The 25,813-nt window shown below is 44.4% G+C and overlaps 1 protein-coding gene and 1 long non-coding RNA gene across 3 annotated transcripts in view; one reads left to right on the forward strand and one right to left on the reverse strand.

Annotated features, from left to right (window-relative positions):
• The window catches only part of Mypn (myopalladin), a 68,070-nt gene extending 53,353 nt beyond the window's left edge, over nt 1-14,717 (reverse strand). For both annotated transcript variants that reach the window (XM_038342609.1, XM_038342608.1), the window contains exon 1: nt 13,819-14,717. In XM_038342609.1, coding sequence (XP_038198537.1) covers nt 13,819-14,717 — 899 coding nt within the window. The remainder of the gene's footprint in view (nt 1-13,818) is intronic.
• On the forward strand, nt 3,440-24,786 carry LOC119822938. Its single transcript, XR_005286875.1, has 3 exons — nt 3,440-3,574; nt 14,191-14,373; nt 24,394-24,786. It is a non-coding gene; the product is annotated as an uncharacterized LOC119822938 (long non-coding RNA).
• The last annotated feature ends 1,027 nt before the right edge of the window (nt 24,787-25,813 follow it).

Consider the following 25,813-nt stretch of genomic DNA (forward strand, 5'->3'; position numbering starts at 1 on the left):
TCTGTTCTGTTAGCTTCTGTCCCCCCCGCAACCCTAAAGATGTAACCCTCCCTGCTCATGTCATCTAGATGCAATCTGAAGTCTGTGGGAAGGTCTGGGGTGATAGCTCAGTAGCCAGGTGACTGCCTACCACACGCGAGACCTTGAGGTTAGCCCTAAACACCACGACCTCAAAGAGAAAAAGATCTAAGACAATACACATTCATCATAGGCAACCAATAAATAAAATACACAGTTTTATATAAAGGACTTGAGCATCATAGATATTGATATCCACAGGGTGCTTCTGGAGCCAATTCCCTGATAACAGTGGGGTGCTATGTAAACAAAGGAAAACTCTTCTACCCCATAAGGCTGCAGTGAAGAACAATTTCCCAGGAATAAGAAAATAAACACTAAATACTTTCTGATATAACAATGTGACGCTATATCAAGGCAACATTAAAAGAAAAGGAAGGGCGCTGGCTTACGGTAGGGATGCTATGCTGCTGCCAACAGACAAAGAAGCCAGCAGAAAACAGCTTACTCTAGCATACTGAGCAATGCCATCGTAAGCACATCGCTGAACCAACGTCTCTCACTTTCGGTGAGAACAAAAGTGAGATCATTCGCCCTTTGTTTCCACGTTTACACTGATTGGGCAAAAGCCATAGTAAGTAAAGGGAGCTCAGAGTGCTTAGGCCACATGAATTGAAGCATGTCAGAGCCGACTGTGGTGCTGGGCCCACCATACCCACAAAGAGCAGACTTTGACAAGAAACAAAAGTCATTGCTTTTTATCACCTCTCCCCACCACCACCTCTTTGGAGGCAGGGTCTCACTATATATAGTCTGGGCTGGCCTAGAACTCACTATGTAGACCAGGTTACCCTCTGCCTCCCAGGTGCTGGAACGAAAGGTGTGTGCCACTGTATCCAGCAACTTTTTATTAAGTCTTAACCTTGAGCCCATGTTTTTTTTAACATCCTGAGGGGTGGAGTGGGATGTGGTCTAGGGCATTTCTGCTGCACGTCGGAAGGTCCTTGTGCTGTGCTTGAATTGAAGGTTAAACTGTTTCATGCATGGAGTGGTATTTTAGCTTGGAAGGATGACTGATAGACAGGTTATGGATACTCAGATGTGGGCATTCCACAGGCATTTTCTTTTTTTTTTTCTTTTTGGTTTTTCGAGACAGGGTTTCTCTGTAGCTTTTGGAGCCTGTCCTAGAACTAGCTCTTGTAGACCAGGCTGGCCTTGAACTCACAGAGATCTGCCTGCCTCTGCCGCCCGAGTGCTGGGATTAAAGGCTTGCGCCACCACCATCCATGAGCATTTTCTCACAAATGAAAGGAAGCAAGCTTGTCATCTCAAGTAAAACAACAGCATTTGTTGTTAATGGATTAAAAAAAAATGTGTCTTCCAGGAGAAATTAGAAAACTTTTGTGTCTCCCACAGTGAGTTTAGCTTTCTTACTATCTTAAAGGGTTTTTTTTTAAATCTTTAATGAAATCAATGATTTAACAAGTGAATTTCTGCTCTTTTTAATACCAGATGTGAAATATGTTACTTTTCGGAGATCTGTATTCATTTTCCAAAAGACAGATGGAACATATTGTCCCTGAGGAGTTCAAAATGGCTCACTGGGTTTTAACACAATAGAGTGCAAAAGTTCTTTGGCAGGGTTCAGGTTTCCCACTGTGACTAACCTTTGCCTGAAAAGTCTGCAAAACCCTTGCTTCCAGCTCTCTATCAGTAGGAGATTCAGTGACTTCAGCCGAGAGTCAGCTGTCTTCCTTTACGCTAGATAGCAAAGACAGTCGTGAAAGCGTGTACAACAGGCTTGGTTGTTAAAGAGTCTGTTGTGCAAACACGAGGACCTGAGTTTAGATCCCCAACACCAGCGTCCACAATCCTGGTACTGGGGAAGGAGAGACAGGTCAGTCCCTGGAGCTCACTAGCCAGCCAGCCTAGCTAACTCTGTGAGCTCCAGGTCCACTAAGAGATTCTGTCTCAGAAAATAAGGTGGAGAATCGGGTGAGGAAAACACCAAGTGTCAACTTTTGGCTTCCGCACGTATGCTTTCACACACGTGTGTACCTGCACACACCACATACATACATATGTGTTATGCATACGTAGCATACAAACACAAACTAAAGTCATGCCACTCTACTAGCCTAACATTTTTGATTTGGAAGATAGTTATTCTTCATAAAATTATTTGGAGGGACGTATTTATTATCGTTATTTTAAAATGAATATTTGAAACATTCTGTAGTTTTAATTTCTTTTTTTTCTTTTCTTTTCTTTTCTTTTTTTTTTTTTTTGGTTTTTCGAGACAGGGTTTCCCTGTAGTTTCTAGAGCCTGTCCTGGAACTAGCTCTTGTAGAACAGGCTGGGCTCGAACTCAGAGATCCGCCTGCCTCTGCTTCCCGAGTGCTGGGATTAAAGGCGTGCGCCACCACCGCCGGCTTGTAGTTTTAATTTCTAACATGAGATGTAATTATAACTCATGCAAACAAAATTTCCAGGCTGGAGACCATAGCTCGGTGACAGGGTGCTTGTTTAGCATGTTTGTTAACCCACGCTCAATTCCTGCACAGGAAGGGGAGAGGGAGGGGGAGGAGAAGGAGAGGAGAAAAAGAGGAGGAAGGAGGGGGAGGAGACAACCCCTTCTTTTGGATCTCAGTGATCTTTAAGATTACAAAGGGCAACTAAGAACAATCAGACTGAGAAACATTGGTCCCCTGTGAGAAACTTAGAGAGAAATAAACAGGAAAGGGGAAGGAGAATTGAAAGCAGTCTGTGCTAGAATATTTGCATATCTGCGTTGGAGGTAATTTGTCAATGTATGACCCTGGTTAGCGTGGAACTCAATTTGTAAACAAAGCTGACCTCAGACTCAAAGACAACCATCTGCCTCTGCCTCTGGAGCCCTGGCATCAAGGGGTTTGCCACCACAGCCTGACCAGTATTTCAATTTTCATGTTTAAATTTTATGTGCATTGGTGTTTTGGTTGCATGTGTGTGTGTGTACCATGTGGGTGCCTGGTACTTATAGAGGGTGATGGATCCTCTGAAACGGGAGTTACAGAGGGTTGTGAGCTGCTAAGTGAGTGCTGGGAATTTAGCCCAGGTCTTCTAGGAGAGTTATAGTACTCTGAGCTGCTTAGCTGTCTCTCTAGTGTCTGCATTTGAATTTGTAAGCAATGCATGAGGGTTTTTTTTTTATTTCTAAAACAAGTATAAGTAGTTGTTTTAAAATAAATAAATGCCTTCCTTTATATAAACAATATAGGATTGTCCAATCCTTTAGGTAAGATTTCTCCTCCTTACCAAAGGAGAGTGGAGTCATGTCTAATTCAATAGCCAGAGGGAGCTAACAGGGGTGGATTCGAATGCCTGAGCCCTTTGTCAGAAGTATTTGTCACCCTTACTCAACCAGGGTGGCCTCCACCAGGGTCAAAGACCAGTCCCTCTATGTCCGACTTGAACACTGAGATCCACTCAGAGACCAGAGTGCTCGGGCTGCCTTCTGAAAGGCTGATACCTCCGCAGCCACCCTGAGACTCGGGAGAGACTCGGAGCTACCTAGGTCAGCGAATGCTTTCCTAGAGACGCTCTTACTCTGCGTTTCCAGAAGGCCAATCCTTAGGGCACTCACAGAATGGCAGGAGGTGGCCCAGCGTGATTCATGACTCAGAAGAAATGAGTCACTGGGTTGGGGAAACAGGGCAGATCCAAACCTCCCTCTACATAATGGAGTCACCTGCCAAGCCTGCTGATTTGGCCAGCTATCAAGCCAGGGAAGGAAGACACTTAAATATGCTTTCCACATTTAACTAGTCCTCTCTCTCTCTCTCTCTCTCTCTCTCTCTCTCTCTCTCTCTCTCTCTCTCTCTCTCTCTCTCTCTCTCTCTCTCTCTCTCTCTCCTGTTTATCATTACCGAGTACCATCTACTAGATTACTAGTGCAGCTAAAGCATGGCTTGGGTAAATATTGTGACTTGCCATTTTAGCACGTTAACAAGTTCTAAGTATAATTTGAGTGTGCCGTTCTGACTCACCAGTAACAGCACTTGTTAAGGAGCGATTGCTCAGAGTCCTCTTTTAACCTTGCCCCAGTCCTTCCAAAGTCCCCATCTCACCTTCTATTATTTTGTTAGCCTGTTCCTTTTCCTCCCTAGAACCTACAGAGGATCCATAATTACATATTTATTTGGAGGTTTATGTGCTTAACATCTCTTTCCTTAATGGGATGTGAAAACCACAAGAGCTATCAAGGACTAGAAGCTATGTTTATCTTAAAACAGTTTATGTTCTCCCTTTGAAACTGTATGTGTGTAGCCGGGCGGTGGTGATGCACACCTGTAAGGCCAGCACTCAGGAGGCAGAGGCAGGCAGATCTCTGTGAGTTCTAGGTGAGCCTGGTCTATAGAGCGAGTTCCAGGACAGGTTTCAAAACTACAGAGAAATCCTGTCTCGAAAAAAAAACCAAAACCAAAAACCCGTATAAGTGCATATGAGTGTGCATGCATGCACATGTGTGAAAGTCCGAGGACAAGCCCTTGGGCATCACCCATGGGAATGTCATCCACCTCCTTTGAGACAGGCTTTCACGTCGGCCTGGAGTTCACCAAATAGGCCAGACTAGCTGGTCAGTGAGTCTTGGGGATACCGTGTCTCCCCACTGTCTCAGCACCGGGATTACAAGGGTGCCCCGCCAAGCTTGGCATTTTTATGTATGTTCTAGAGGACGAACCTGGGTTCTCATGTTGGCACTGCAAGCACCTGCTTACTATGCCATCTTCCCAGCCTTGTGCTCGATTTTGTGACATAACTTGGTGATTTTAATGTTTACTGTTTACTCCTAAATTTACAAGTTAAATCTCCCTTGTCCATTGACTATGGGGCTTCCACTCACAGTAAGCGGCGTGTCTGTGGGAGGATAGACCAAGCTTAAAAGTTATTTAAAATGTGTGAGTTTAGCTGGGTGTGTGTGTGTGTGTGTGTGTGTGCATCTTTAATCCTAGTGCTCAAGGGGCAGAGACAGTCAGCCCTGAGCTCCGAGTTCCAGGACAGCCAGAGCTACACAGAGAAATCAGAGAAATACTGTCTCAAAAAAAAAAGTGTGAATTCTTCTGAGCGAATTCTCCCAGGTGGGAGCTAGTTGGTAATTGAAGAGAAGCCCAAATAAGCAGGTGTCTCGTATGAAGACATTGAACCTGGCCCTTCCCACTTAGCTAAATTTACATAGCATAAAGGAGAATAAAGACGAGAAAAGTAATTCCCGAGCCTGGGATGACCTTGGATTCGCTATTCTCAGTTCTCCGTCTTCTCCCACCTCACCACAGCTGGTCCCAGAATTTTTTGTTTTTTTATTGAGACAGAGTTTCTATATCTCAGGTTGGCCTCTAACTCCTTACGGAGCTGAGGGTGACATTGAGCTTCTTGACCCTCCTGCCTCCACCTCTTGAGTTTATCTACTGCTGGGGACCCAAGCCAAGGAAACACTTTACGAGCTGAATTTCATGTTTTATGAAAAATAGTATGTTTTAAAGAGTAAGTTACTTTGGTCAGGGCTCACTTGCCCAAAACTTTAATTGCTTCTTTCTAGAAACTTTCTTTCCTGCAACCCATTGCCTTTATGTCTAAATTACTACACAATTTGTTTATTTCTTAGACTTATCGCTTATTAGCATTTCTCCTTCACTGAATGCAGTATTTCAGTCCTTTCCTTAAAGGCCTCCTGTGTCCCTGAAACTTTTCCTGATACATAGTGAGTGCCTTGAGTTGTTAGTGAGTGAACAGATGGATTTTTTCAGGCTTTGTTGTTATCAATTTCGAGACAGGGTTTCTCTGTGTCCTGGTTGTCCTGGAAGTCACTTTGTAGACCAGGCTGACCTTGAACTCACAGAGGTCAGTCTGCCTCTGCCTCCCAAGTGCTGGGATTAAAGGCATACGCCACCACTGCCCAGCCTCTGTGTTACATGTTTTAAAATGTCATTTAGTCCTTTGTTTTGTCTGCTATGTTGGGGGAGGGGGGCTGAGGAGAGAGTGTATGTGTGCGTATATGTTTGCACAGGTGGAAGACGAAGGTCAAATACTGAGTGTATTCCTCAGTTACTCTCTACCTACACGTCAGGGTTTCTCTGTAACTTTGGGATTACCTACATGTTAATTTATTTATTCAGGATAGGGTTTCCCATTGGCCTGAAGCTCACAGGTTTGATTTGGTGGTCTGGCTGTCTAGCCTGCACGCTGTGCTGTGCACAGATGACAAAGGTCACCTTGTCTCACCTTCCCAGCCCTGGGACCACAGTGCACTGCCACGCCGAGGTTGTTATGCTGAGGAGCCAAACTCAAGCCCTCAGGTTTATGCCACAACCATGTCACCAAATGAGCCATCCCTGGACCCTGCTAGGTTACATTTTCTAAAATGAACTCTTCTGTTTCCTCCCCAGTGTGTGTGTGTGTGTGTGTGTGTGTGTGTGTGTATGTAGGGGGGCGGGGTGCTGCCTCTAACTTGATTCGCCTGAGCTGTTTGAAACCCTGGCCTGCTCAGGACTCGGGTCTGATTACAGGAGACAATAGTTTCTGGTGATCGCTGGGGAGAGGCAGTTGAGATTTGAGATAGGCAGACACTGTGTACCAGAAGTGCCTCAATCCTCCTGGCTATTGTTAGCTATCTGGGCCACTGCCCGGCCCCTCCAGAGCACACTTGCTGCTTTGGCTCCTGTATTCAGGGCTGTGCTTGGTGCTCAGCCCAGGCAGAGAGAGTGGGAAGCCCTGACCCACACGGATACTCTGAATGTCATTCCCAGGTTAATCGTGCTGACTGCCAGGGTCCTCTCCTAGTTTTTGGGTCTTTCCCCTCTGTGTCTGCAGAATGCCCAGAAGAGACCCTAGTCCCTAGGCCATCTTTTATATGATTTGGATATGATGTTTCCATATCCAAATTCCATTTTGTCTAATACGTCAGTGAACTTTAGGTTTCCACGGGACTCTTCCAAGGCCTCATTACTGCATATTCAGGAGGTGGCACTATTATCTCAAGGAGGAAATGCTATCCTCAGTTTGTATATATACATGCCAAGACTCACAAAACTGACATCTGTCTTCTAAATGGGATTTCTACATAAAGTCACCGTGCTGGTCAACAGGAAAGCAAGGAACGACAGGATGGAGGCAGAAAGAAAGACGATGTGAACAAAACCGTAGCCAAGCTTTCATCCACTCAGCAGTTGTGGAACAAGGGGAGTTTCCCCAGTGAGAACGTTTTGTGAATTCAGCAAGGTTGTGAAAGTCAACGGTATTTCTATGCTTGACAAACACAGTATGCCATTTAAAAAAAAAATGATACCATTTATAGTTTCATTAAAAGAAATACTCCTGAATAAGGGTAACCTAAGGTCTGGTAAGACCTACAGAAATGATTTTAAATCTTCGCCGAGATAACTACACGGGCCGGAGAGGCAGCTCCGTGGAGTGAGTGCATTACATGCGGCTTAGATTCCGTTCGCAGTAACACACTCTGTCCTGTAATCCTAGGACTCCAGATAGGAGAAGGCCAACCCTGGGGGAGGAGCACAAGAGGTGGCCAGACTGGGAGCTCCCGGCCAGAGGGAACTGCAAAAGTCTGTTTCCCAAAAAATCTAAAACCCAAATCAAACCAAACAGATTAAAGGATACCTAAGAGAATGGAAAAATACACCATGCTTTTGACATTCCATGTTTTTGACATTAAGGCCCTCTTTTCTGAGACAGGCTTTAACTAAATAGCCCAGCCTTACCTGGAATGACCGTGTAGCTCAGGCAGATCTTGAACTCAGGATCCTTCGGCTTCACCCTCCCAAGTAGTTGGGATGACAATCCTGCTCCCCCAAGTTCAACTAATGTCCAGACTATTTTAAAAATCTTACAAAAAGAAAGGACTGACCAGGCGGTGGTGGCGCACGCCTTTAATCCTAGCACCTGGGAGGCAGAGGTAGTTGGGTCTTAGTGAGTTCAAGGCCAGCCTGGTCTACAAAAATGAGTTCCAGGCCAACCAGGACTGTTACTCAGAGGAACCCTGTCTTTAAAAAAAAGAAAGAAAAAGAAAAGGAAAGAAAGAGAAGACTAAGCAAATCAATAGAAAAATAAGAACATCTAGGGCCCGCAAGTTAGCTACTGGGTAAAAATACTTGCTGCCGTGTCTGGTGGCCTGAGTTTTATCCCGGGAACCCACGTGGTGGAAGGAGAGAACTGGCTCCTGCAAGTTACCCTCCAAACTCCATATTCACACGTGGCACACGTATACACCAAATAAACTATGAATGACTAGCACGAGGCCCCACTTCATGCCTGTTATGTTAAACTGGTAATGCCGATATTGGCGGCCATGCAGAATAGCCAAAATCCTTATTATGTTGGTGAGATCATAAATCAGAACGATTTCTCAGGAAAACGACGTGCCACTATTATGAAGCTGAAGTTACGTGCGCACTGCCTACAATTCCATCCCTGCCCACGTTAACGTAACAGGTAAGACTCACTCACCAGGATAGAGTGAACGTGTATACCGTTACTCATATGGGTAAAAGCACTGAAGCAAATCGGATGTACTCAGGCAATACAGCAATCTAGGCACGTGGTAATACCCTACACAGCAATGAAAGTGAGCTCATAGAGCCGTGTATACTTAAGGAAGCAAAGTCACGCAACAGAAGAATATGGACGTTCTCGTTCCATTCATCTAAAATGTTTACACAGCAGACTTACTAGATGCTTAATTTTTAAAAAGTTAATATTTATACATTATGCGTGTGTGTGTGCCATACTGTGCATGTGGAGGCTGGAGGACAGTTTGTGTATGAGCAAACCCAGAGTGACCCAGCCGTACATTCCCGAGCAGAGTATGAAGTTGGGACACAGAGGTCAACAGGGCCATTTGCTGTGAATTCCTGCAGACTCGTCTGTAGCTACCATACCTGTAGATTTCATTTGCTAAGTCCCAAAATGAAGCTTTAACAGGCTGTCCAGAAATGCTAAGTTCAGCAAGATAGGATCTCACTTCTACTCAGAGATCTCAACATAATTAACTTGGAAACCCAGAATACAAGCACAAATGTGTTTTCAGCTCACTAAACTGAAGTTGCATGAATGTGGGTAAAATACCAGTTACACAGAGGAGCCCGGGGACAGCTGCCCAGATCACTCATTGCTTCCTGACCACGATACTCCTATTTTACAAGATGAAGTGACTCATGGTTTTTGGTTTTTTGTTTTTTTTTGTTTTTTTTTTTTTTTTTTTTTTTTTTGAGACAAAATCTTAGGCTGCCCTGGAACTCATTGTTTTGACCAGAATGCTGAGCATTGGATCCTTCTCGTCTCTACCCCCTAAATTCTAGGATTACAGGTCTGCATCGCCCATGCCTGGTTTATGCTAGGTTCTGGATTGAACCCGGGGCCTCACACACGTTAGATGAGCACTCTACCAGCTGAAGTACATCCCTAGCTCAACTGTGATGATGTGTTGCAAGGAGAACCCTATGGGTCAGCAGGCTTCAGGTGCTCCCTGTTCCGCTCTTTAAGACTAACCATACTGATGTTATCTTAAAAATGTGTGTGTGGGGGTGGGGGGGGAGGATCACTCGCCGCCTCCCCAGCACAACATCGCCCAGCCTTTTCAAATGGAATAGTTTCTGAAATCCTCCCTCCCGTCTAGTCAGTCATGGAATACAGCCTCCTCCAAACACTGGTCTCTGTTATCCTTTCTCCTTCTCCTGGCATGCATCCTGCCCTGCCGGAGTATCTGAGGCCTGGGACACCATCCACGACTTTCCCAGAGGCCTCAGCACTCCACCCTTTCCTGATCTAACCCAGCCTTCCAGAAGCTTCCTCCGGAAACGCCCCCTTTCACCTGGCTCACACAACCTTTGACAGTTTACAGTTTGTTCTGGACTTTGCTTTCCAGACACTTCAAGATCACCTGACTCTGTTCTCCTTTCTGGTTAGGTCGGTTTCCTCCCTGTCCATGTACAGTGCCTGCTTCTGTACACAGTCCTCCTTGGTGGGACAGGATTCATCCACCCACCTCTTCTGTGGAGCCTCTGCCCTCTGTGTTCCACCAGACAAGGGCTTGTGATTCCTTGAAAGCACTTGATTTTTCTACCCCTGCTCCTACTCCTGGGTCCAGTGCTTGCTTTATCCTGTACTCCGGGAATAGCAATGTCTCCTCTGAGCCGTGATTGCATCCTATACTCCTTTTTCTAATTTTTTTTTTTTTTTGAAGGCAGGGTCTCACGGAGCCTAGCCTAGCCTCAAGTTTGCTATGTAGCCTAGGATGACCTTGAACTTCTGACCCTCCTGCCTCTACCTTCCAAGTGTAATTACAGGCCTGTGTCACCACATCTGGTTTTATGTGGGGCTGGGGACCAAACTCAGGCGTCCCCAGCCCTACTCTTTGTATACCCCTTATTATACGATGCTGCCGCGTTCTGATTACACGTCTGATTTCTGTGCTAGATTATGAGTTGCCCCTCTCAGAACGGTTTAGATGTGGTTTTAAAACAAGGTCACTAACCTGCAACAGCTCCCTGCTTTGAACTCTTGGGGAACAACTTGAGTGACTCAACAGGTGTTTGTTGAGTAACAAATGAGTCCATTTCTAACTAGCTGCTGTTTGGTCTTCAAAGTTCCAGTAGAATGCCTCTACGTCTCCACAGCCTTCGACTGTCCTATTTCGCAGCCTGAGAACATACGGGTTATTACTACAGAAATTAGGATGACTTCTTTAATTGGATCGCAACCTCCTGGAAGGCATAGGTACACATTTATATCATTTGTATGTGGGCACTGACAATGATGCCGAGCAAATTAAGAACTGAACACATATTGCTTTCTAAGGAAAACTGTGGCGGCTAATAGCCAGCCAGGAAAACTGCAGTTTTCTTTGTACAATTTTAGTCTGGGAATTCAGTACAAGTTCATTCAGAAACAAGTATTATGAATTCCTATTAGGTTCCCTGACCTCAGAACAATTGTTGGTATAGACAAGAACTCTATCAATTAGAGAAATTCTTTCCAGGTAAAATTAGTATTGCTTCATAGAAGCCACATATGTGACTTTACATGTTTTGTGTGTGAGCATGTGTGTATGGGTGTTCACATACGTGTGAGTTCCTATTCATGCACGGGGTCAGGCAGAGGTTGAAGCCACATCAGATGTCTCCCTCCATTGCTCTCCACATTATTTACCGAGGCAAGGTTTCTTCTGAACCTGGAGCTCAGCCGTTCCGTCTGGTCTGGCTATCACTTGGGAACCTTGCACTTATGTGGGTTCTGGAGATCTGAACTCCAGTCCTCATGTTTTCATTCTAATAAACTGAGCCACCTCTCTGGCTTGGAAATGTATAGAACTGTAAATTTTTGCCTGGCTGCCAGTTTTGGGTAGCTATTGGATTATTGGGAAGGGGTACTTTATAATCCTGGTTGAGTTTTTGGGATGGTGTATTGAATTGGTTCTTGTAGCCGAGACTGTCACCATTGAGGAACAGAAAGAACGACTCCCTGAGAGATTTGGCCTTTTTCTTTTTTTTTCCTTTTTTTTTTTCGTTTTTGTTTATTTGTTTGTTTTTTGTTTTGATTTGGCCTTTTTTTTTTTTTTAATAATCAGTCTGTGCCCAGAAACTAGTGAGTTGGACTGGACCACCCAAAACTGTGTGTGTGCTGTGCTCTCATGGCTCATCAGCTCACTTAGGCCGACCAGAAGCCGTGGAGCGGCATGTGTCATGCCACTGGAATGACAGCTCCCAAGTTTACTGACCAGAGTCCCAGGCCGTGCCATCAGTCACATTTAAAGGAGAAGATCGGACACCACCATTCCCACTCTTTCTGGTATCTTTGGCCAGTTGTCTAACTCTTGATTTAAATGTAAGGTGAATCTCTTGCATTTCTGGTTTTGCTCATTTGTCTGTTTGTTTTCATGGTGTCCTCTGCCTTATACCCTCCCAGATAGTGAGAACCATCATCAACTGCTCACGCCAAGTGCAGGGAACAACACCAGGAGCCAGCTTCACTCTGCACCTTCTCCTCAGGGTTCTCAATGCCCTGCACACTCCAAGGGACTTCTCCGGTAATTAGCTATGAGAAGGTCCCTGAAAGTGAAGTCTTCCCCGCCCACTCTTTATTCAGGGATTCACTCAACATTCCTGAGTGACTAGCAGGGGTCAGAAGCAACGCTTGATGCTCCAGACTCAAAACCATCCAAACCCTGTTTGAAGGTCAGTTGGGTAACCTGATAGTAAACGGTCTACATCACTGTGAAGATAATATTGGATATGCTTTCGGTTACCCTTGAAAGCAAAATTTGATATATGAATACGTCTTTAGGTCAGAATACTTTCCATTAGTATGCACATATAAAATACAATTGTTCATATTAATATGATTGCTTTATAGTATGACTATTATGAAGGAAAAAGATGAAATACCGTTGACTTACAGAAAACAAAGGTCATGTAATGATATCATATTCTAGCAGTGATTAGGTGATTAGGGAAGTATAGTAACTCTTCAAGGACTCTGAACACTAGCAAAGCTCCACAAAACAATGTATTTTAGCTGCACCATTCACATATTACCATATGGTAATAAGAGAGGTAGCTAATGTCACCTGGGAAGCTAAGGTTGATTCCAGGTTCCATGGGACCACAAACATAGAAGGGAAAACTTAAAAGTATAGAATAGCATTAGGACATCAAGTTAGATACAGCATCTGTAGTCCCTGAGGCTTCTGCTTGGGGGTCTCCCAGAACAACTAACTGTGGTAGACACCGCAAAGGTGTCTTTAGGGCTGGGAAGACAGCGCAGTGGGTAAAGTGCTTGGCTTGCAAGCATCAGAATCAAATCTGGGATCCCCAGAACCCATGTGAAAGCCAGGTGTGGTAGTATCTGTCTGCTCTTCCAGTGTCCCATTGGAGAGATGGGAGGTGAAGGCAGAGAGCTCCCAGAAACTCAAGGACCAGCTAATGCACACGCACACACACACACACACACACACACACACACACACGCACACACATGATAAACATCCCCTATATTCATTAGCTATATTAGGGAAAGACTCAGGAATTATGGAGAACAGTGTTTTATATACAGAGAGTGAATTTTTAAAAACTGACCTTACCCGCCGTGTTATTCTATCTCAAAAGCTATCAGCCATTATATTATTACATGCCTCCCCGTTTGTTTTTAATTTTTTGAGACAAGGCACAAGTGCTCCAAGCTGGCCCTGAACCCACTATATAACTGAGATTGGCTTAGAACTCCAACCTGGCTTCCATCAGCATCCACACATATATACATATTTTTTTTTAAAAAAATCTTAAAAATATATGGCTTTTAGAAGAAAAAATTAAGAGAGGGTCTTATGTAGACCAGATGGTCTTGAACTCTCTAGTAGTCAAAGATTGCCTGGGATGACTAATTCTCTCGCCTTTCCCTCCTGAGTGCCGGAGTTCAAGCTTGTGCCTGCATATTTGGTTCTCTATAGTGCTGAGGGAATCCAGGGCTTCCAGCATGATAGCTAGGTAGGCACTCTACCAGCCCAAGGATTTTATTTTCTTGCAACGCTGGGGTGAGGGGTTGAACTCAGGCCCTCGCACATCCTGGGCAAATACTCTACCAACACCAAGCTACAGCCTTAACCCTAGAACCATTTGAGTTACTTACGGAGCTAATTTTAGGCTTCTGCCTTTCATCCTAGCTCCGTGTCTCAAAGGAAGTATGGGGTTTTCTGGAACAACAATAATGGTAGACGGATAGCATTGCCAAACACCACTCTCTGGCTGATTTTACCTTACTTGGGGCGGTGGAATTCCTACCACTATGCAATCCAACTGGACTCGGCTTCCTTCGGGAACTTCTCGGCTCCGTAACTTTTGTGTGAAGCGGGGAGGCTGCCCCAGAGGTTCTTCGTAGTACAGGGACGAAGGTGAAGACCCCGGGGTGCTGTCTCCAGCAGCAGCCTCACCCGCAGCCAACTCAGCCTCCCGCCTCTTAGCTTCCCGCTGTTCTATCGCGTGGTTCAGCTCGTTGTCCCTGCTGTCTGCAGGGATAGGGATGGGTACCGATGCTCTTTCCCGCCTCTCTGTCAGATCTGAGAAAGCGGTGCTGTTTTCCTGCAGGACTTTGTTTTGAGATTCCGGTTTGCTCTTGTGGTTTTTGCAGGCCCGCGGTCTGATCCTCTTGGAGCTGTGAGCCTTGAAAAGGGAGGACAGCTCTTCGATGAAGTCGGCGGCCTTGTTTAGGAAGACTTTCTTGGACTGGCTTTCAGAACTGTACTGTGGCCTCTTTGTCTCCGGGGAACTGTCCTTTGAGATGCCAGGACCTCGAGGGCTGTCCTGGCAGAAGGTAGGTTCGAAGCTTGGTTTGGGCGAAAGCTTCGTCTTGTCCGAAGACAGACGTTTCCTAGCTTGAGCTTCATCCACTCTCTCCAGAGGGTCGTGGTTGATGGCCAGCCTCGCCAGATTGACACTCTCATCCAGTTCTTCTTGGCTTAGGAAGGCCGACAGATCCGGAAGGTCCTCTTGCCCTCCTCCTTCGGCAGCCCCGGAAGGACTGCCGAAGTGGAAAGGGTTGGAGGAAGGTTCCGCTCGACTCCGCTCGTTGTCCCCGCGATGTCTGGTTTCAGCCAGATAGCTTTCTCTGAGAAGCTGAGAGATGGAAGTAGATGCTTCTATGCTGTCGTCTTGCATGCTGTAACAAAGTGATGGGCATAGAAAAAAAAAAATTCAGACCACTGCCACGGAATAACAAGCCTGTATTTACTATAGCACAGACTTTAATTACGTAAGAAATGTTTAAATCACCTAATGTTGACACTTCCACAAAAGTGAAAGACTTAACAATGCTGCCTCATTGTAAAAGGATATGCAACTCAATGAAGTCTCCCTGAAATTAAAAGTAAAATCCTGCTGGGTGGTGGTAGCGCATGCTTTATTTAATCCCAGCACTTGGGAGGAAGAGGCAGGTGGATTTCTATGAGTTCTGGGCTAGCCTTGTTTATGTAGTCAGTTCCAGGACAACCAGGGCTATATAGAGAGACCGTGTCTCATAAAGCCAAAACAAACAAAGAAAGAAAGAAACAAACAAAAAAATGCCTGGGGATTTCTATTTCAGTACTTTCTTTACATTAAATTCTATTGTACGAGCTATGAGATAGCCATAGCAATTTTATACAGTGTCAGGGCTGGGGATGGAACTCAGAGGCAGAACGCTTGCCTAAAATGTGAAAAAAAAAAGTCTAAGCCTAGTTTATTTGTTTATTTATTCGCTTATATATTGTTTGTGCAAGGCCTACGTGTGCCATGGAGGGTCTTTCTTCCACCGTGTAGGCCGAGGAAGCACACGTGGGCTTGACTGCGAGCACCTTTCCCCACCGAGCTATCTCATCGACCTGTCGGAGCCTGATTTTGCTAACAGTTGCAGTGGTCTCTGTGGTGAGGATGTGCAGATCTGTTCTGCATCCTTTTCCTCATTCTTGCCAATTTTGTTAACTTGAGGCTAACAGGATTACAGAAAAATAAAAGACGTTGACAACATTGTCCCATTTAATTGCTGAAAATGTAGTCTTGGTATCTACGGCTCATGACAAGAAACGATGTTTATGTTGTTTGACTAGAGACGAGCTGTTTAAATCTAGTGTTGCTGCTTTGCTCAGTCTGTTCTTGAAAGCTAGGATAATCTGGCCTTCATGTCGAGTCTAAGCTGTGGGGATTTGTATTTATTTTTTTTTGTTTTAGATTTAGAATTAAAAAGAATTATTTGTATGTCTGTGTAGAGTCTGTCCACAAGTGCCAGTGCTCAGGGAGGCCAGAGGCATCAGCTCCCAGCGTGGGCACTGAGAATAAAACTGAGCCCTCTGCAAGAGCAGTGTGCTCTTAATGGCTGAGCCATCTCTCCAGCCCCAAGTCTAGGTTTTTAAGAGTGTCTTAAATTAGCACTGGTTAAGAGAAGACACGAGAGACAGCAGAATGTAATCCTTGGCGGGGGACGTAGCATACCTTAGTGCCAGTCTTAGTTTGTAAATTATTAATATATCACCTTTTGAAAACGAATACTTTTAAAACCTTTATGAAATACATGAGGCTCATCCGTTAAGAGAGTACTTGTTCTTTCAAAGGACATGGGTTTGAACCCCAATACTCACATGGAGGTACCAAACATACGTGTGGGTACAGACATACATGCAGGCAAAGCATTCACATGAATAAAATTTTTAAAAACCTAGAAAAAATAAAATAAAAAAGAGAAAGAAAGAAAGAAGGAAGGAAGGAAAGGAAGAAAGAAAAGAAAATAGTACAGTGTGATTTGTACTGGTGATGTCACCCATGTATTGATTCAGCCACTGCCTAGAGGGATAGCAAACTTGTCACTTAATTCTCTCCCATCCTGAACAGATGCTACAACCTTCCCATTGACCTTGACTCGCTCAGCATCCCACCCTTTAGCTCCACCCACCCTTTAGCTCCACCCACCCTTTAGCTCCACCCACCCTCAGATGTAGCGACTGAACGAAGACTACTTGCCACTCTTTGCTACTAGGTACTGGCCTTGTCCTGGAGAGATGGGGGTGGAAATAATACCCTAAGATTCACGACAAAGCCTATTTCAGTCCGTCCGTCTCTTCTGCCTGGCTCAGTAGTCCCTCGCTTACATCACACTGAAGGCTTCCTAGGAACTTCCCTGGCTCCCAAACTTTCACAGTGCCATCCCCAGACTAACCTCTCAACTGGCAAAGTAGGCAGTCACCTTGAGAGGGCAGTTAGGGAGGGCTGGAAAGGTCGCATGCAGTGAGATGGTTTTGCGGCTCTTGCCAGAGCCTGGCATGGTTTCCACTAGAGTTACTTCAGTGAAGTCTGTTGTGCCTTCAAAGGTGATGAATTTAAAATTCGTGGGTGTTGGATGAAACCATCACCTTAGGCTAGGAAGACGGTCATTATGATACGGATGCTAATATGAAAACTGAAGCTATTTTCAGTAAGATTTAGTTAAGCAAATTATGATATGTTCACTCCCTAGAATAGTTTTAAATTTTGCAGAATGATAATATGCAAGACAGCCCATGAAAACCAAACTAATATGTTAGTTGAAAATTTTCATTTGTGCATGAACACTGTGGAAGAACAGATGCGTGAAATAAGGCTCAAAATGCTATTTGAAAGCTTACTTAATATCCTGATTATCACCAATAATTCATAAACCAGTTATTGTGATTACCCATTTGTTATCAATGGCTTCTTTCGCTCTGTTTGAGTTTCTGAATATGTTGAAGTTCCAGGGTGAAAACTATCACAGCTTAGAAAGCAGATGCCTTTCTGTTTGAGGGATGCTATTATTTGTGACGTTGTAATGTGACTTTGTCGTTAGCTCTGTGTGTTTGCATTGGCTTAGATCTGAAGTCAACAAAGAAATGAGCATTGGCTTTTGAATTAGGGAGATCTGAGTTCAAAATATGGCTTTGTCTCTTAGCAGGAATGTGACTGAGACATCAACATGATTTCTCGAGTTCACTGTTCACTTCCCATATCTTATCTCCACCTCTCTCTCTCTCTCTCTCTCTCTCTCAGAGTCAAGAAGAACAACGTCAAGAAGGCAAAGCCCTTCACACACAGCCTGTGCTTGTGAGGATGCAACTGATATCATTGTATTTATTTATTATTTTTTTAATTTTAGTTTTTTTCGAGACAGGGTATATTTTCTTTTTGATTGGCCTGCTCATTGTTCCCACCTCCCCTTACTCTCTTTAGACTAAATTCTGCATAGTTTGCAGCTCTCAGCCAAGACATCACCACCCTCTCTCCAATATGCCTGAAAACCTCATGTTCTTATCACCCAACACAGCTCTTAATGAAATATACTGAGTTTGTCTTTTTTTTAATCGTCTGTTCTACACTGTTCTGCATTCTCTCCACAGACAGAGAGCAGAAGGTCGTCGACAAATACCTGCTGCGTTCACCAGAACTTCCCATCAGCTCTATTCATTATTTTTTTTTAATTGCAGGGTAGGTTGAAGAGATAAAATGACAAAAGAAGACATATAGTCAAAAGAAAAACTAACCTGATACTGCAAAAATGAAAAAAAGGCTTCATACACTTTGAGCAAACGTTCTGCCACTGGCTACAACCCTGCCACGTCCTCTAATAAGTATTAGTTGAGCATCTCCTATATGCTAGATGCCATTCTAGGGATTGAGGATTCAGTGGCCAATAAAGGACAGAGCTTCTGTTTTTATGGAGCTGAGTTCCTGGGGGTGATTGATACCAATGTTATGAACAAAAATAATATAGGGTGTGGTGGCCAACTTTAAAGTGGGGAGGGTAGGTGAGAAGGGTAAGTTACTGGGAAGGCCAAGATAACCTAAGATGGAGACATCAGTAATCTGACCACCTGGGGAGAATATCCTTTACCAAGGAAGGAATGTCAACGTCAGAAAGAAAATATGTTTCTGGCATCGAAGCCCTATGTACCCAGGGAGCAAAAAAGAAGAATGGAAGACACGAGGTTGGGAAAGTACAAGGCCACAGAGTACATGTGATCCCAGCACTTGGAAGGCTGAGACAGGCACAGCGCCATGGGTTCCAGGTCAGCCTGGACTACACAGTGAGTTCCAGGCAGCCTGAACTATAGAGTAAGACCTTGTCTCTAATAATAATAATAATAATAATGAGGAGGAGGAGGAGGAAGAAGAGGAGGAGGAAGAGGAAGAGGAGGAGGAGGAGGAGAGAAGGGAAGGGAAGGGAAGGGAAGGAAGGAAGGAAGGAAGGAAGGAAAGAAGGAAGGAAGGAAGGAAAGGGTAAAAGGTAAGATCATATTAGGCCTTGCAGACCTTGAAAGGGCTTCAAATTTTTTTACCCTATGAAGGGAGAAGACGAATAGGAATCAGTTGTGACAGGCGATGAAAGTGGGGGTGTGGGCCAGTGAGCAATAGCAGCAGGAGGTGGTGAGGAACGGTTGGACTTGAGATCTCTTTTGAAAGCGGAGGCCAACGATTTGCTCATAGGTTGAGAATGAGAGATGAGAGAAAGGCCAGAGTATTTATGACCTGAGCAACTGGGTGGATAGCAGAATCAGATCCGGGGAATGGAAACCAAGGGCTCTCTTAGACATTTCATCTGGGGTGTTCTGGGACATTTGGCTATATTCTCATTTTTTTTTTTTTTTTGGTTTTTCGAGACAGGGTTTCTCTGTAGCTTTGGAGCCTGTCCTGGAACTAGCTCTTGTAGACCAGGCTGGCCTCGAACTCACAGAGATCCGCCTGCCTCTGCCTCCCGATATAGTCTCATTTTTGTCTCTTGTAAATTGAAATGTAGTTTGGTGTCACTTTCAAAATAAGATGAATAGTTGCTCCTGAGAAGACATTATGATGTCTGTGAACTGGACCAGGCAGAAATGAAGCAGCCCCATTAGTTGTCTGGATAGACCTGGCTATAGTCCTAAGTCAGTGGCCACACAGAGAACTTAGCGGAATTTCTTTCTGCTTTCTTTTCCCTATGACTTTTCCTGATGAGAATCTGCCCTGGGAACTTGATGCTAATACCTTTAGTGCTCTAGTGCTCTCTCTCTCTCTCTCTCTCTCTCTCTCTCCTCTCTCTGTCTTGGCACAGGGTCTCACTATGTAGTCCTAGCTGACCTAGAATTCACTATGTAGACCAGGATGGACTCAAACTCATAAAGACCCATCTGCCTCTTAAGTGCTGGGATTAAAGGTTTGTGCTACTCTGCTTGCTTCCTCCCTCTGCTTGGGCTTGAACCCAGGACCTCCAGCACACACCGGGCAAGCATCTATAAGCTCTATCCCCAGCCCATGGGGCATATTTCTTGACTCATTATAACTCAGTGCTATCCTTCTTCAGACTCTAAAATGTCCCTGTTGTTGGAAAGATCATACACTATAAAGTCATCTTTCATTTACATTTAAATTGGCGCTTTGGGGATTTAGTCCAGTGGCAGAGCATTTGTCTCCTATGCAGGAGGTCCAGGGTTGGCTCTCTAGTGCTACAAAAACAAACAAGCTGTGGTATCACCTGGAGAATTGGCAAAGCTCAATATCAAATAACTCAAATTTAAATATAAGTGCTAGAATTTTCTGGTTATTAAATATTAATAATTGTTTATTTTTTGGTGTTAGGGACTGAACTTAGAGCCTTGCACTTGCTAAACATGTCAAGTGTCATTATATATTTAATTGAAAAAAAAAAAACAACCACAGAGGTTGGAGGTGAGGAGAGGCTGCGCAAGAGGCCAGAATCTCAATTAGACAGAAGAAATATGTTCTGGAGATTCTCCGTGCAGCATGGTAACTATAGCCAATACAACAGTGTATGCCAAAATTTAAGTATGTAAAGGTATATTAATTAACTTGACTTAATCACTGTAAAAATATATATATATATAATAAAACACTATGTTACTACCATCAACAAGCACTTTTGCCAATTAACCTTAATAAAACTATAAAACAGGAAATATCTTTTACACACAGCTCTTTAAACATGGCTGTACATTCAGTGCAGTGTGGGGGACACAGCCATAAAACCACCACAGAAAAAAAAACAAACCTATAAAATCCAAACCTAGTTTCTAGGTTGACACAAAAACAGTCTAATATTTAATAGCTATTGATGAAGAATGCTAGGACAGGAAAAGTTTAAGCTACTTACCTTCAAACTGCAGTCACACACACACACACACAAAACACACAAAACATCCCCTGCTTACTTCCTAGGTTTGTCTCAAAAGCGCTTTAAAAATAGAGCAATGTGCACATTTACGCTAACTATTTTCTGCCGATACGTAATTACTAGGCCTAGAATTTTCATTAGGGGAACGATGAGACAATGTTCTCTTTGGGGCTTTGTTTGTGTCTTTCTGACAGGTTCTCTTGTAGACAATGCTATTCTCAAACCCAATTTGTAGTTGAGAATGACCTTGAGATTCTGATCCTCCTGCCTCTACCTCCTGGAGTACTGCTTTTTAAAAAAAAAAAAACACTACATTTTGGTCGTTTAGAGAGAGAATGTGTGTGTGTGTGTGTGTGTGTGTGTGAGAGAGAGAGAGAGAGAGAGAGACAGAGACAGAGACAGAGACAGAGACAGAGACGGGGAGAGAGAAACATGCCTGCATACTCTTGTGTGCCATTGTTTACATGTGAACATCGGAGAGCAACCTGTGGGAGCTGTCACTCTCCTTCTACCATGGAGGTCTCAGGGACTGAACCTAGGTCACGGGGCTTGGCAGTAGAGACACCTTTACCTACAGAAACCATCTCACTGGCCCTCCTTAAGACAGAATTTCTCTATGTAGCTCAGACTAGCCTCCCTCAATCCTCCTGCCTCAGCTTTCTGAGTGCTGAGATTACAGGTAGAGTTTCCCAGAATTCCCCAGCAGAAGCGAGTCCTTTGGGAGGTACCCTTGCTTAGGGAACTATGTATGGAATACCTTTGTGAAACACTGGACTGCCAGTGAGCTACACTTTGTACACCATTTCAATGCCTATCCCTCGATAGTACGTTGATCATCCTGCCCTTTGTCTTCCTTCTAGTCTATCTGTAACGCGAATGGCATTGGTAATTTAAGGCATTAGTGGAGATAGACGTGGGGGCGAGATACGGGAACGTGCCAAAGTCCAGAAATAATATGGCTCATTCTCCTGAAGAGCTTCTGGTCTGGAGGAAGAAAAACAGTAGACACAGACAAATCCAGACAACAGACCCAGGAAGAGAGTATGTTGGGGGTGAAGCCAGCGGCACACACGTGTAATCCCAGCACCTAGAAGGCTGAGGGAGCAGGGTTGTGGGTTTGAGACCAGCCTGGCCTACACAGCAAGATCCTGGGTTTTAAAAAGTTGTCTGTTTTGTTTGTTTAAAGATGAAAAAGCATGTGTTGGGATGGAGGCAAAGCTGAGCCCACACAAGGAGAATTAGTGAGGGAGGGTCTCTTAATTAGACCCCTCCCGAAGGCCAGAATCTGCCGGTGAAAGCACTTTGAGAAAGTACGGCAAAGGCGAGCAGGCCATTCCCTCACTGTTCTCATAAACTGATAGAGGCCAGGGAGTAGGAAAGAAAGATTTCACTGATGCTCAAGAAAGGGAGACTGGCTATGCAGCATAGCAGCTTTGTACACAGGAGGGGAGCAATGTGAGAGAGCCTGTCAGAGATCAGTGTAGGAGACACTGACGCCAGAGCCCAGTCACTACTGAGGCTGAGACGCGCAGACAGTTGATGACCAGAAAATCCCAGGGCCTGTTGAAAGGCTAATGGATGGGATCTAGGGCTGGAAAGGTGTTTGCAGGCTGGAGTAGTTCCACGGAACAGCATCTACTTAGCATATACAGCACGCGCACGAAAGAGAGAGAGAGAGAGAGAGAGAGAGAGAGAGAGAGAGAGAGAGAGAGAGAGAGAGAGAACAGCATTTGTTGCTCTTGCAGTGGACCCAGAGAGGTTCAACCACTAGCGCTCCATTTCCAGGGGATCCATTGCTGTCTTCTGACCTCTGAGGGTCCCGGGCATGCATGTGACACACACACACACACATACAGGCAGGTTGTTCCCTTGGAGGGCATGTATGACACTCTAGAAATGTTTAAAAATGTTCTGTAAACAATGGTAGAAACTCAAGAAAGCATGCCTGTAGTGCTTCATTAATTTTTCATCTCCAATCAAGGGGAAAAAGCTGTTTTTTATTTAAAAAACAAAAAACAAAAAAAGAAAAACCCAACCATTCTAGGCCGTTTCTTTTCAAAACTTCTTTTGTAAAAACTGTCTCCGTCAATTCCAAAACTGACCTGCATGATAACCCCCTATTGCGTTCATAAACTGTATTTCTGAGTGGATCCCTTTTAACAACACTATTGTTGCCATATTGTGCGTGTGTGCCACCGCATGGTGTGGAGGTCAGTAGAGAACCTTCGAGGGTCTGTTCTCTCCTTCCGTGATGCGGGTCTTGCGGAGGGACCTCAGGTCAGACACTCGGCAGCGCGTGCCTTACCCGTCGCACCCTCTCTCCATCCCCGTGGGTGTGTATGGAGGCTGCTTGCGTTAACAGGAGCATGTGAGAGCCTCTGCAGCAAATTATAGACGTGTGAAGGAGTTGGTGCCTCCCTCACAGAAGTGTAAGTCTCGTTAATCACGCAGTATCAGTGGGGACACAGACGACATTCCAGAATTGCCTAGTGTCCAGTTGTTGCAGAGTCCACTCACTTGCTCAACTTCTCCCTGTACCCCAGAATTCCTGCGGTGGCCTTGATTTTAAAAATTTTGCTTGTTGTCAAACAGAATGTCAGAGATAGTATCTATATGCGTAGACATTCTTGACTTCCTAGAAAAATACTTTAGATTTTAAGTGACTCTGAGAGTCACTTAAGGAGAAACTGTAAAGTTATGACAAAAGTTAATTCATAGCTTTTACAATTCATTTTCTCATTACTAAATTATTACTAATGTGAAAATGACCAAATTACCTTAATGATTTGGGAGAGAGAAAAATCTAGACTAGCAGTTTTGTCTCTCACAAACGGCATGATGGGAGCGACTCTAATGCGCACGCGAAGATCTGTGGATAAGGTGATGCCATCTCTTCACGTCATGCACCCCTTCTGACTGGAGACACCGAGTCATCTGCCTTTTCTCTATGCTTGGATGGTTTTAAAAATATTCAAGCTATGCCTCTAATTACCGCTAAGAGCTAAGAGTACAGTGTACCAGGCCAAACACTTGCCAGTGACCATCAAGTATCTGATGCAGCTGGAGAGAGAGAGGGGGAGGAAGGAAGGGAGAGAGGGGGGTAAAAAGAGAGGAGAGAGAGAAAGGAGAGAGAGCGCGCGGTGTCTCTTGAGCAGGGCTTTCTGCAGCTGTTGTGTACATTAATCCAGAGAGCAGATCTCCCAACACTAAATATAGCAAGCAGATCCTTTTACAGGATAAAAAAAAAAAAGTTTTAAATGAAAGTCTTCACCCATGGAGTCATACTATTTCAGATTTCGTTCCTTTAAGAGGGAAACAGGCATTGCACACATATTCTCCACGTAGACCACATTAGTATATTCGGTGCGTATGCAGAAAATGTCAGTAATATTTGCCACCACTTCCTCTCTTGAAGGACTTTTCCTTAGAACCCAAACAGGGACTCAAATGGGATACCATCTCTGGGAGTCTCATCCCGGTCCAAAAGCTTTGGAATAGAAAGCTTTATTTTCCATTTAACTGTGTATCTCATCAGACATAATTAGAAAGTTCTCCTAGGTTTCGCTCTAAGGAGCAGTAATTACTTCTCTGAAATGTCCCTTTCCCCATTGCCCCATTGTCAGCAACCCACTGCCGGAACACAGTTTCTGAACTTAAATCTGGATATTACCTTGCTTTTTTTTTTAGGTGACCCAGATGACGATGTCCAACCCAGGCTCGCTTCTTCCGAGATGACAATTATCCAAGGAGAAGTTTTGGGTGAAAACACGGGAGAAAGGGGAGATTCTTCACGCCCTTGGAAAGAGAGAGCAGCCGTCCATAGAGCACTCCCGAGTTAACCTTAGTGTTGGTGAAGATGGCTGTTAGAAGCTGGGCAACCTGTCACCACCGCGGCCAAGAGCATTTGTCAGCTCACGGGTCCCAAGTTATTTTGAGCCGTATAAACCATGTGCCTGTGAAACATTCCACCTGATTGGACAGGAGAAAACTGAGCAAAGGGATTCCATTGCGGGACAGCACCTACGGGAGCCCGGGTCAGTGGTATTTTTCTACCTACAGAATTTCATTTACAGCTGGAAGCCCGACGTGTTTATTGATTGGCATTTTGAATTAATAGTAAATGAGCTATATCACACTCCACCTGTCAAAGAAAATGGCATTACTTTAAAGGCGCATCAGAATTTCTCATTTTTGCTGTTATTAATTTTAAAAAACAGGTATGTTTATCTTGGTGAGTTTGTGCGTGTGGTGCATGTGGGGAGTGCACGGGGCGCCACCGTGTACCTGTGGAGACGAAGGGCTGGCTTCTTCCACCTTGTGAGATGTGGGGGTCAAATGGAGATTATCAAGCTTGTCAGAAGCACCTTCGTCCTCTAAGCCATTGGTCCAGTATCTTTAATTTTAGTCAATGGAAACCTGACCACCATTTAACTGCTAAGACACTGAGAAAACCTGTCTATGGGAAGGAAATACAAAGCAGAAATTGACAACTTGAAGCCAAGAGCTTTTTAAAACTGTCCACAGGGAGCTAATTCCAAAGCACAGACAAAAAAAAAAAAAAAAAAAAATAGGAAAACTCCATTGGCTTGAGAATCAATACAGGAACAACACATTTAAACGACTGTCTTCACAACCTCAAGAAGGGCTGGCTCATGCCTTTAATCTCAGCACTCAGGAGGCAGAGACAGGTGGACCTCTGTGAGTTCAAGGCCAGCCTGGTCTATAAGAGCTAGTTCCAGGACAGGCTCCAAAGCTACAGAGAAACCCTGTCTCGAAAAACAAACAAAACAACAAAAACAAAAACAAAACAAAAATTAGGTTAGATGTGGTGGCACATGCCTTTAGTCCCAGCACTCAGGAGACAGATGCAAGTGGATCTCTGTGAGTTCCAGGATAATCTGATCTACCTAGCAAGTTCCAGGCCAGCCAGGGCTACATAAGGAGACCCTATAAAAATAAACAAATTAAATTAAATTAAATTAAAATCCCACAATTGGATAAGCTTAAAAGTTAAAATGAGGGCTAGCAAGATGGCTCAGTGGGTAAAGGCTTTCACCACCAAGCTGGTGACCTGAATTCAATGCCTGGTACCCAGTGGTGAAAAAAA

Source organism: Arvicola amphibius, chromosome 9, assembly GCF_903992535.2.
Source record: "Arvicola amphibius chromosome 9, mArvAmp1.2, whole genome shotgun sequence".
Classification (NCBI taxonomy): Eukaryota; Metazoa; Chordata; class Mammalia; order Rodentia; family Cricetidae; genus Arvicola; species Arvicola amphibius.